This window comes from Aotus nancymaae, unplaced genomic scaffold (genome assembly GCF_030222135.1).
Source record: "Aotus nancymaae isolate 86718 unplaced genomic scaffold, 86718_ANA_hifiasm-v0.15.2.pri h1tg000008l, whole genome shotgun sequence".
Taxonomy (NCBI): Eukaryota; Metazoa; Chordata; class Mammalia; order Primates; family Aotidae; genus Aotus; species Aotus nancymaae.
Genome location: NW_026988419.1, coordinates 65,096,979 through 65,109,893, shown reverse-complemented (window position 1 = coordinate 65,109,893; position 12,915 = coordinate 65,096,979). Strand labels below are relative to the sequence as shown.

The following is a 12,915-nucleotide window of genomic DNA, read 5'->3' as shown; positions in this document are numbered from 1 at the left end:
TGAAGGACAAGAGCAATAAAGCCAGTCAAGCGAAGCCATCGCACTCCAGACTGAAGGACAAGAGCAAAAAAGCCAGCCAAGCCAAGCCATTGCACTCCACCATGGAGGACAACAGCAAAAAAGCCAGTAAAGCCAAGTGGTTGCACTTCAGCCTGAAGGACTCGAGCAAAAACCCAGTCAAGGCAAGCCATTGCACTCCAGCCTGAAGCACAAGAGTCAAAAAGACAGCCAAGCCAAGCCATTACAATCCAGCCTGAAGGACAAGAACAGAAAAGCCAGCCAAGCCAAGCCATAGCACTACAGCCTGAAGGACAAGAACAGAAAACCAGCCAAGCCAAGCCATTGCACCAAGCCAAGCCATTGCACTCCAGCGTGAAAGACAAGAGTAAAAAAGCCAGCCAAGCCAAGACATTGCACCCATGCAATCCATTGCATTCCAGCCTGAAGGACAAGAGCAAAAAAGCCAGTCAAGCCAAGCCATTGCACTCCAGCCTAAAGGACAAGAACAAAAAAGCCAGCGAAGCCAAGCCATTGCACTCCAGCCTGAAGGACAAGAACAAAAAAGCCAGCGAAGCCAAGCCATTGCACTCCAGCCTTAAGGACAAGAGCAAAAAAGAAGGCCAAGCTAAGCCATTGCACACCAGCCATAAGGATAAGAGAAAAAACGAGCCAAGCCAAGCCATTGCACTCTAGCCTGAAGGACAAAAGCAAAAATGCCAGCCAAGCCAAGCCATTACACTCCAGCCTGAAGGACAAGACCAGAAAAGCCAGCCAAGGCAAGCCATTGCACTTCAGCTTGAAGGACAAGAGTAAAAAAGCCAGCCAAGCCAAGCCATTGCACTCCAGCCTGAAGGACAATAGCAAAAAACCCAGCCGAGTCAAGCCATTGCACTCCAGCCTGAAGAACAGGACCAGAAAAGCCAGCGAAGCGAAGCCATTGCACTCCAGCCTGAAGGACAAGAGCAATAAAGCCAGCCAAGCCAAGCCGTTGCACTCCAGCCTGAAACACATTAGGTACAAAGCCAGTCAAGCGAAGCCATTGTACTCCAGCCGCAAGGACAAGAGCAAAAAAGCCAGCCCAGTCAAGCCACTGCACAGCAGCCTGAATGACAAGAGAAAAAACCAGCCAAGTCAAGCCATGGCACTCTAGAATGAGGGACAAGAACAAAAAAGCCAGAAAACAAAAGCCATTGCACTCCAGCCTGAAGGACAAGAGCAAAAAACCAGCCACGCCAAGCCATTGCACTCCTGCCTGAAAGTCAAGAGCAAAAGAGCCAGCCAAGCCAAGCCATTGCACTCCAGCCTGAAGGACAAGAGCAAAAAAGCCAGCCAAGCCAAGCCATTGCACTCCAGCCTGAAGGCCAAGAGGAAAATAGCCAGCCAAGCCAAGCCATTGCACTCCAGCCTGAAGGACAAGAAGTGAAAACCAGCCACGCCAAGCCATTGCACCAAGCGAAGCCATTGCAATCAAGCCTGAAAGACAAGAGCAAAAAAGGCAGCCAAGCCAAGCCGAGACATGGCAATCCAGCCTGAAGGACAAGAGCAAGAAAGCCAAGCCAAGCTACCCAAGCCATTGCACTCCAGCCTAAAGGACAAGAGCAGAAAACCAGCCAACCGAAGCCATTGCACTCCAGCCTGAAGGACAAGAGGAAAAAAGCCATCTAAGTAAAGCCATTGAACTTTAGCCTGAAGGAGAAGAGCGAAAAACCAGCCAAGCCAAGCCATTGCACTCCAGCCTGAAGGACAAGAGAAAAAAGCAAGCCAAGCCAATCCATTGCACTCCAACCTGATAGACTGGAGCGAAAAAGCCAGCCAAGCCAAGTCATTGCACTCTAGCCTGAAGCACAGGAGCAAAAAAGCCAGCCAAGACAAGCCATTGCACTCCAGCCTGAAGGACAAGAGCGAAAAAGCCAGCCAAGCCAAGGCATTGCACCAAGCCAAGCAATTGCACTCCAGCCTGAAAGACAAGAGCAAAAACGCCCGCCAAGCCAAGACATTGCACTCCAGCCTGAAGGACAAGAGCTAAAACGCCAGCCATGCCAAGCCATTGAGCTCCAGCCTGAAGCAGAAGATCAAAAAAGCCAGCCAAGCCAAGCCATTGCAATCCAGACTGAAGGACAAGAGCATAAAAGCTAAGCGAAGCCAGCCAAGCAATTGCACTGCAGACTGAAAGACAAGAGGAAAAAAGACAGCCAAGCCAAGCCATGGCACTGCAGCCTGAAGGACAAGATCAAAACAGTCATCCAAAAAAGCCATTGTACTGCAGCCTAAAGGACAAGAGCAAAAACGCCAGCCTACCCAAGCCATTGCACTCCAGCCTGAAGGACAAGAGCAAAAAAGCCAGCGACGCGAAGCCATTGCACCAAGCCAAGCCATTGCACTGCAGCCCGAAGGACAAGAGCAAAAAAGGCAAGGGAAGCCAGCCAAGCCATTGTACTATAGCCTGAAGGACAAGAGCAAAACAGACAGTGAAGCCAAGCCATTGCACTCCAGCCAGAAGGACAGGGGCAAAAAACCAGCCAAGCCAAGCTATTGCACTCTAGCTTGAAGGACAAGAGCAAAAAAGCCAGCCAAGCCAAGCCATTACAATCCAGCCTGAAGGACAAGACCAGAAAAGCCAGCCAAGTCAAGCCATTACAGTTCAGCCTGAAGGACAAGAGCAAAAAAGCAGCCAAGCCAAGCCATTGCACCGAGCCAAGGCACTGCAATCCAGACTGAAGGACAAGAGCAAAAAAGCGAGCCAAGACAAGACATTGCACTCCAGCCTGAAGGACAAGAGCAAAAAAGCCAGCCAAGCCAATCCATTACACTCCAGCCTGAAGGACAAGACCAGAAAAGCCAAGCCAAGCCAAGCCCTTGCAAGAGAAGCGAAGCTAAGACAAGCCATGGCAAGCCAAGCCAAGACAAGCCATGCCAAGCCTAGATAAGCCACGGCAAGCCAAGCCAAGCCACGCCAAGCCATGGCAAGCCAAGCCAAGAGAAGACAAGCCATGGCATGCCAAGCCAAGACAAGCCAAGCCATGGTAAGGCAAGCCACGACAAGACAAGCCATGGCAAGCCAAGGCAAGCCAAGCCTAGACAAGACAATCCATGGCAAGCCAAGACAAGCCAAGACAAGCCAAGACAAGCCAAGACGAGCCAAGATAAGATAAGCCATGGCAAGCCAAGACAAGACAAGACAAGCCGTGGAAAGCCAAGACAAGCCAAGACAAGCCAAGACAAGCCATGGCAAGCCAGGCATCTCTTTCTTTGAGCACACAGCACAACTCACAACAGTGCCTTTGTCACAGACCCCTCCTTGATTTCCTCCACAAAATCTATCAGGCCAAGATAGTTCATGATGTCTCAAAAGAAACAACCATTATGAGGAAAACATGCAGTATGTCTTGCAACATTGTATTCCTTAAAAATATGACAAGGAGAAAACATGTAGATAAACCAGGGCATTTAAAAGCAATCTACAGGTCGGGCATGGTGGCTCACGCCTATAATCCCAGCACTTTGGGAGGCTGAGGTGGGAAGATCACCTGAGGTCAGGAGCCAACGTGGTGAAACCTTCTCTCTACTAAAAATACCAAAATTGGTCGGGCATGGTGGCGGGCACCTGTAATCTCAGCTACTCAAGAGGCTGAGGCAGGAAAATCGCTTGAACCCAGGAGGTGCAGGTTCCAGTGAGCTGAGATCGTGCCACTGCACTCCAGCCTGGGAGACCAGCGTGAAACGCTGTCTCAAAAATAAATAAATAAATAAAAATAATAAGATAAAGGCAATCTACATTCCATAGACATACTAATGAATGATATAAATGAGGCAATAGGACATAAAACAAAATGGAAAAATATGATTATTTTCTTCAGTGTACAAAAGTCATGCGAGTTTCTGGACTATCTAGCTACGTAAAAAATTATGAATTGTCTGTTCGGTTAATACAAAATAAGTGTGTGTAATTGTTCCTCACGGAAACCAAAAAATCCACAGAAATCTCTTTGTTCCTGTACCCTCACCTTGCCTCCTTCCTATTCTCCACTAAATTCAACTCTTCATTTTGCCTGGCCCATGTACCCAAGCATGGCCGACAGGGAATTCTAAAGGCCCAAGGTTCCATAGTGGCAGTTTGCAATGGAGAGGAGGCTGTAAGTAACTGCCACACTGGATCCTTTTACATGAGAAGAAAGAAAGTACCCTGAATGCCTCTCACGTATAGAAGGGCAAGATGGCAAGATGTCTGTGTGGCCCAAGGAGCCAGAGGTAGCAAACTATGGCCAAAAGAATTGTGGCCAAAGGCTAGAAAAGGGAAGGTCTGCAGTCAGCCTTGTCTTCTACCTCTCTGGTGTTTGCTTCTCATGAGCAGAGTCCGTTTTCCAATCGTCAGGACACTGAAAAGACCCCTGCTCTGGAAGTTGACAGGAAGTCACATCCATGAGTGTGAAAATGCGAGAACAAGGCTCGGCCCAGAAACAATGCCTAAAATCAAGGGGAAAAAAGAAGAGCAGAAGGGAGATCCAAGTCCAACCTGGCCCAGCCTGGGCCAGCCCAAGGAAGGCAGGATTCAAGGAGAAGAAATTAAGAGAGGAGCTTGGGACCACATCATTTCCTACAAGGGGCAGTCAACGAACTTAGCTCTTCAGCCAAGGTACAAAACAGGGCTCTTTAATCTCTTCCTTTGGCCCTTAAAAGCAGCAGTAAATTCATTAATCAGACTCACTGAAATGCTTTTACAACAACTGTAATTGCTCAGCATAGATGTCCCATCCCTTTCTCTGCGGGGATAATGTGCATGTACTGTACAATTATACAGGTGTAGTATTATATGCTATGAAATATGGCATATAAAATGTAAAAATTAGTCAATGATGTTAGTGCACACGTATAAGAAACACTGAGATGATCTTGCAGGACTTCACCTCCCTGGAACTCAGCCACTTAGGACTGTTTCAGCTTTCCTACCACCTCTGCCAGCCAATCCCATCTTCTCGGGTATCTGGCCTCCCTTTTGGCTATCACACACCTTCCAACTGCCTGCTTCATGACATCATTCTCTCAGCAAGCCTATCACCACCTGGTAGAATCTTGGGGTAGCCTATCAATTTGTAGCATCGCAGGTGGCCAGTGACCAGTGTGACCGGTAGCCTTCGTACCGGACACACGCACTCCTTGGCTTCAGCCACCCAGACATCCACTAGGATCGTCTCTTCATCCCCTGTATCTACAGTTGATGTTTCTTCTTCTCTGACCATGTCAGGTAAAGAGAGAAAATTTCTTGACAGTTTTTCATTCGACTTCTTTCCCCTAACTTTCGATTTCTTTACCCCTATAGTCCCAAACAGCTTGGAATAACAGGGAAAGTATTCAAGTAGAAATCTAGAGACCGCGTTTCAGTTTTGGCTTTGACATTGACTAGCTGCGTGACTTTAGAGGACTCTTTTATTCTCTCACAAAATCTGTTTCCTCATCTGTTACATTAGGATAATAGATTGGTTATTCCCTCTTGCCCCTTTCTTTTCTAATGCTGAGTCTTAAAGGGCACATGTATAGAAAATGAAATCAGACACTTTTGAGGGTGTTTGTTTCAACAGAAACCAAGAGAAAACCTAAGTGGCGTAGAAAACTAGCAACACATCCTGTGGTGGTTCATGTCTAACAGTCTCCCTCCACTGATATTTCAACTTCACTATTTTAAATTTAGTGATGTTTGAAATATTCAGCCAGGCACAGTGGCTCACACCTGTAATCTCAGCGCTTTGGGAGGACATCTCCCTCACTAATATTTCAACTTTTCTATTTTATATTTACTGATGTGTAGTGATGTTTTTAATATTCAGCTGGGCATGGTAGCTCCCGCCTGTAATCTCAGTGCTTTGGGAGGCCGAGATGGAAGAATCGCTTCAGCCTAGGAATTCGAGACCAGTCTGGGCAACATTGCAAGACTCCAGCTCTACAAATATTTTTTAAAAATCGGCCAGGTGTGGGGGCACGCCAGGTACTCAGGAGGCCGAGGTGGGAGGGTCAGTTGACTGTTTTGAGCCCAGGAGATTGAATCTGCAGTGAGCCATGTTCACACCGCTGGTCTTCAGCCTGTGTGACAAGGCGAGACCCTGTCTCAAACAAACAAACAAACAAAAGTAATAGTCATGCTCTGGAGATTCCTCTCTGAGCTAGATGGAAAGAGAAAATGAAGAGTACTGGGTTATAAGGAGGCAGCTATTCTAGGGTAGGAATTTGGGATTTTAAATGAAAGCTGAAGGGCCAGGTCCCCTACACTTAGCCTTGGGATATGCTCTGGAGAATGACACGATGATTTCAAGAGAAAATAAGGTATTTTAAATTTTAGAAGAAAAGCACAAAGACAACAGAGTGAAATCTATTCCAAATAGGGCAAAATGAAGTTGGTTTTAGCAAACGCTTAGATCAAGAAACTACGAAGGAAACAGGCTAGAATAGAGTATCCCTAGGAAAAGCAGCTTATCAGAAGTCACATTCAGTGGTTTTTTTTCTGTTGCCCTTTTCAACATAGATGACACTTGACGGTTTTTAATATAAACATTTTAGAAATATGTTTTAGAAATGATGCTTCCAGGCCGAACACGGTGGCTCACCTCATAATCCCAGTACTCTGGGAGGCCAAGGCGGGCAGATCACTTGATGTCAGGAGTTCGAGACCAGCCTGGCAAACAGAATGAAGCCCTGTCTCTATTAAAAATACAAAAACTCAGCCATGTGCAGTGGTGCGCGTCTATAATCCCAGCTCCTCGGGAGGCTGAGGCACGAGAATTGCTTGAGCCCAGGAGGCAGAGGTTGCAGTGAGCTGAGGTCAAGCCACTGCACTCCAACCTGGGTGACAGAGTAAGACTCCGTCAAAAAAGAAACAAACAAACACACACACACGAAACCATTTCTCCTCAAACTATTAGGTAGGATTTTGACTTAGGATAAAAGGCCAGGCTTGAAGAGGGCAAAGAACGACGCTTCTGATTTACCAATGGCCTGGCTTAAAGGTATATGCTAGGAAATGTCACACGACCTGTAGAAGCAAAATGTGACAGTAAGGATTATAAAACTGATAGCTGTACTGTATTCTAGTAGGCCCAAATTGCCATATGAAAAGTTCTATTTCTCCTGGTTTCTGGTCTGTGCTCAGAGAAAAGAGTCCTAGCAAGGAAGTCACGGTAATGATATTAACATAATGGTAAAACTTAAACAGGTCAATCTGACCTCTCTCAGCCTCAGTTACTCATAAAATAAGGTCCCTTTCTAAGGACCTCCCAGTTCTAAAATGCTCCAATTCTAGGAAATAGTTAGGAGTCAATACTCACCCAGATTCAAGGGAAAGACAGGGAAGGGAGAAGGTTGCTTCTAGCCTAGGAAATAATGTACGAACCCAGACCTCTTGGGTCTTCTGCACATCTGTGCCCATATTGGACACAAAGGAAGTTCATCAGAACAAACTGCTTCAGCACTCATGGCCATCATCAAGTGTTTGGCTTTTGGTATCTCAGTGAGTGTCGGTATTAGAGGCTTCCTGATTGCAACGACCTTAAGATAATGCTGTTCTTCAAATAAGGTGAAATTTTCTCAATCTCACTAGTTTGTTCATCTCTCTCTTCTTTCCTGCAGGAGATTTCCAAAATACTTCTTTACGTGGAAGAGCAAATTATCTGCAGCTCTCTCTTCCTGTGGAGAGCAGTGAGGTTTCCTTAACAGGAAGCATCTCCAACTTCTCCAGAGCCTCTGTTCCAACTGTTGGCTCAGCATGGCTACTGCCATCAGCCTCTGGCACCTGTTTCCAGCCACTCACGGGCAGTGCCTACCTTTGCCAACATTCTAGGACAGCTATGTTGTCTGGGGTTAGTGGCCAGACCCACAGCTCTACTTCAGCTGCCTCTTACCCAGGTGTTTTTGAGTGGGACATTACAGCGAGCACAGCAAAGAAGTCATCCTCACTCAGGGACTTCACTGTGACTGTCATTGACCAGAACACAGCTGTCTCTTCTATGCCTATGACAGCCCAGCATAAAACTTCAGATGCCAATATTATGGTCTCTCTGTATCCAACACTATCTGACAGCCTTGTTCAGGGGATAAAATCTCAAATTCCAAATCAGCAGGGCCATAGCCTGTCACTTCCCTACCAGAAAGGAAGCAGCCAGGTCTATTACTATAATCCAGGCATACTGGGGCCTCAACTCTCTGGAGAACTTGGCCCCTGGCTGCAATCCCATGGCTCTGTGTCATCTACAGGAAATAGGGCCTCTGCCCATCAACCAGAAATGGTGATGGTGCTAAAGGAGGTTCAGCCCACAATTGTTCTACCAACAGTCTCCACTTCTGCGATGTATCACTCTGTGTCTGCTCAACCCATCACAGAAACCAGTTTTCAAGGTGAGTACAAACAACAAGAAAGGAGAAGAATAAATGCAGCATTGAAAGGGAGGGTCAAATTTATAGCTGAGTGGTAAGTCCAAGGATAGGCAGAATTTAAGTCCTGAGACTTTAACCACTATTCTTGGGCATTGCTCTCCATTTTCAGACTCTATCTAAGAACACCTTCTGAGCGGGAAAGTGGAACACTATAATGGCCATCTATGCCACCTTTAAGAGAGTCGCAAGAGATACCACACTTTTTAGTGCCCTGGCTGATCAGTTCCCCTGCATCAGATGCCGTAACTTCCTTCCTTGATGTATTACTTTAGTCTCTTCGGAAGGCACTTCAGAAGTCTTATCTTGGCAGTGACCTTCTGATTTTCCTTGACTTACAATAGGATTTAAGACCTTCTGCTCAGAGACCCTCTCCAAAACAAACAGGCTCAGAATCTGTGCTTGCTTTATATTTCATGAGGAAGGGCTCCACTCTCTCCCCTAGTGCATGATGTAAAGGGTTACCCTAATTGAGAATGTGAGGCTTTAGAAAACATCTCCTATTTAAAAATCACTTTCACTTTTTATTTGACTTACAACAACCCTATGAAATTCAAAGAAAGCAAAAGCCAAGAAACAATCATACCAAATGATAACCGGTAAGAGAAAAGTCATTGCCTATCCCCTAATGCAGGGTCTTGTCCACGGTCCTGAAGAAGAGCTAGTAGAAATGCCCGACCCATGTTAGAAAGGTATCCGATTGCTGCATTGGTGTGTAGGGGGAGCATCTCACTTACCAAGGGTTGACTTCTTTCTTGATTCCTTTGTAGTGACGGAAACTTCCCTGGGGATGGACACTTCCCTGGGATTGCAATCTCCAAGCCAGGCATTTTGTCTGGCACAAACTTCAGATTTCTCCAAGTCCTGCAGTAACAGAAACACCCAGTTATTACTTGAGAGTAATCCATCACCACAGCTTGGGGACATTTCAATGATAGCTCCAGTCCAGAGTCCAACTAATCTCTTGATGCTGTCTCCAGCTCCAAGCCAGTACAGAACCGGGAATAAGAATTTGGATGAGATTAAAAACAACCTGTCAATGCCTCTAGATGCCTACCAGTTCCCAAAAGAAAATCAAGATCCTCCACTGCTTCCTTTAGAAATCCCTGATATTCACCAGCTTCTGTCCTGCATCGATCCTCTTGGCCAAGAGGAGCAGCCTGGTTCCGAAAATACCAATCTGAGAAAGAACAGCTGGAGTCTTGAGGGCCAAGGGATACTTGAAAATGGGATTGAGTCTAGCAGTGATTTTGCAGACGTCACTGCATTGGTGAAGAATACTCACCTCCCCTCGATCTTCAGTTCCTTACAAGATCTTGACCAACTCAAAAGCCCCTCCGCAAAGAAACCCAGAGATCCCAGTGCCATCAGGGTAGATCAGGTGCAGGAAAAGTCAAGTGTCATAAAGGGTCACTCTGATCAAGTCTGGAAGAACAAGCATAAAGCTGCTGAGCCTATCCAGGGTGCTCCCAAGGCCACAATCCAGCCAAAGAACCCAGAGAGCCTAGCAGAGGAAGAAGTGACTGCTTGCGGTGCTACCACCAGTGACGGCGGTTCTGTGAACAAGGGCAAGTATTCTAGCAACAAACCTCACAAAGCCGCATCCAGCAGGAGCAGCGCAACTAAGAGGCCTGGGCAGGAGAAGGCCAAAAGGAGCAGAGAGAACAGCTCCAGGAAATCTGAAGACAGTAAGCAGTCAGGGACCAAAGTCAAGGCAGAAGAGAAGCAAACCATTCCCAATATGAAGCGGAAGAAAATTCAGGCTGAGCTTAGCCAAGAAACCATCAAAAAGCCACGAAGCTCCCTAGCCATGCACATGCTAGAGTCTGTGCAAGTTTTCCATGCACTGGGGAAAAAGATCGACAAGAAAACTGGATTCTCTTCCTCCCAGACTCTGGGAAGCTCAAGCAACACCCAGAACACCCGGCCATTCTCAGCTCTCAAACCATGGCGGGATACCCGACGTGAGACCAAAGGCCCGGAGGAAACTCAAGTCAAGGCCCAGAAACTGGATGGTGCTGAAAAAGAGTGTCCATCTCCATCCCAGCATGAGTTGCCACTACCTGGAAAGGTCACGTTGGTACCTTTGCCCTTTCCAACCCTGGACAAACCTCAAGCTCGACCTGTTTCTCGGCAGCCACACCCTCCGGCCTCACGTAGGCCTGCTGTGGCTTGCCCTGCTCCACCTGGTTCTACTAACTCAGCTCAGTCGACTGCAGGCAGTTCGTCCCAACTGGCTTCTACCAACACATCTTTGACAGGTCCTGCCAGACCAGCTCAGCCAATTTCAACCAATGCAACCCAACGCGGTTCAGCCGACCCTAACCAGCCTCCTACTGCCTCTCAGTCTGCTGCTTCTAGGCCACTGCCCTACAAAACATCATCTTGGTCTTCTCTCCAGCGGGAGCCTGTTTCCACTGCTGTGACCAATCTCCAGTCACTGCCCAAGCCTCAAAATGAATTTCCAATCCAGGACTTCAGCTTACAACCCAGGCCATGGAGGACACCCAACATTTCTGGGCCAGTAGTGTCAACGCCCATCACAAAAGAGCAGAGGCCAGAGCGTGAGGCCATGAAGAGGAAGGCTCAGCGAGAGCGTGAGAATGCTGCCAAATACACCTCTTTGGGAAAACTGCAGTTCTTCATCCAAAGGGAAAAAGATATGGCAATTTCTCAATACTACGGCGACAGAATCTAAGAGCTGCTGAGACTGTTGGCTTTACTTAGGATACCAGCTGGTTTTCCAAATTAATAGATAGATACTACTTCATCCATTCCGATAATATATTTTTAAAACTTAATGAAGAAATCTAATAGAAGTAACGGATAAGTAATAAAGAGGCTTTTGAGTTTTGAGATGCTGTTGACTGAGGGTTTTCTTTTGGCGGTTGGATCAAAGGCTGCCTTGCAAGGAATTATGGCTGGGCATGGTGGCTCATGCCTGTAATCCCAGCACTTTGGGAGGCCAAGGTGGGTGGATCACCGGAGGTCAGCAGGACAAGGACAAAAGGGCCAGCCAAGCCAGGCCATTGCACCAAGCCAAGCCACTGCATTCCAGCCTGAAGGACAAGAGCATAAAAGGCAGCCAAGTCATGCCGTTGCACTCCAGGCTGAGGCAAAAGAGCAAAAAAGCCTGCCAAGCCAAGCCATGGCACTCTAGCCTGAAAAACAAGAGCATAAAAGCGAGCAAAGCCAAGCCATTGCACCAAGCCAAGCCATTGCACTCCACCACGAAGGACAAGAGCAAAAAAGCCAGCCAAGCCAAGCCGTTGCACCAAGTGAAGCCATTGCACTCCAGCCTGAAGGACAAAAGCAAAAATGCTAGCAAAGCCAAGCCACTGCACTCCAGCCTGAAGGACAAGAGCAAAAAAGCGAGCCGAGACAAGCCATTGCACTCCAGCCTGAAGCACAAGAGCAAAAAAGCCAGCCAAGCCAATCCATTGTACTCCAGCCTGAAGGACAAGAACAAAAAAGCCAGCCAAGACAAGCCATTGCACTCCAGCCTGAAGGACAAGAGCAAAAAACCAGCCAAGCCAAGCCATTGCACTCCCGTCTGAAGGACAAGAGAAAAAAAGCCAGCCAAGGCAAGCCATTGCACTCTAGCCTGAAGCACAAGAGCAGAAAATGCAACCAAGCCAAGCTATGTCACTGCAGCCTGACGAACAAGAGATAAAAAGCTAGCCAAGCAAAGCCATTGCACCAAGCCAAGCCATTGCACTCCAGCCTGAAGAATAAGAGCATAAAAAGCCAGCCAACCCAAGCCATTGCACTCCAGCCTGAAGGACAAGAGCAAAAAAGCCAATCCACGCCAAGCCATGCCATTGCACTCCAGACTGAAGGACAACAACAGAAAACCAGTCAAGCCAAGCCATTGCAACAAGCAAGCCATTGCACTCCAGCCTGAAGGACAAGAGCAAAAAAAGCCAGCCAAGACAAGTCATTGCACCAAGCCAATCCATTGAACTCCAGCCTGAAGGACAAGAGCAAAAAAGCCATGCAAGCCAAGCCATTGCACTCCAGCCTGAAGGACAAGAGCAAAAAACCCAGCCGAGCCAAGCCATTGCACTCCAGCCTGAAGGACAAGAACAAAAAAGCCAGCGAACCCAAGCCATTGCACTCCAGCCTGAAGGAAAAGAGCAATAAAGCCAGTCAAGCCAAGCCATCGCACTCCAGACTGAAGGACAACAGCAAAAAAGTCAGCCAAGCCAAGCCATTGTACTCCATCCGCAAGGACAAGAGCAAAAAAGCAAACCAAGCCAAGCCACTGCACACCAGCCCGAAGGAGAAGAGAAAAAACGAGCCAAGCCAAGCCATGGCACTCTCGAATGAGGGACAAGTGCAAAAAATCCAGAAACAAAAGCCATTGCACTCTAGCCTGAAGGACAAGAGCAAAAACGCCAGGCATGCCAAGCCATTGCAGTCCAGCCTGAAGGACAAGAGTATAAAATCGAAGCCAACCCAGCCAAGACATTGCACTCCAGGCTGAAGGACAAGAGCAAA

The 12,915-nt window shown here is 47.4% G+C and overlaps 1 protein-coding gene across 1 annotated transcript in view; it reads left to right on the top strand.

The window, feature by feature from the left end:
• Positions 1 to 11,113, top strand: part of LOC135273594 (uncharacterized protein C2orf78-like) — a 48,625-nt gene extending 37,512 nt beyond the window's left edge. The window contains exons 5-7 of the mRNA XM_064372783.1: positions 5,130 to 5,242; positions 7,615 to 8,379; positions 9,186 to 11,113. Coding sequence (XP_064228853.1) covers positions 5,130 to 5,242; positions 7,615 to 8,379; positions 9,186 to 11,113 — 2,806 coding nt within the window. The remainder of the gene's footprint in view (positions 1 to 5,129; positions 5,243 to 7,614; positions 8,380 to 9,185) is intronic.
• Positions 11,114 to 12,915: the final 1,802 nt, after the last annotated feature.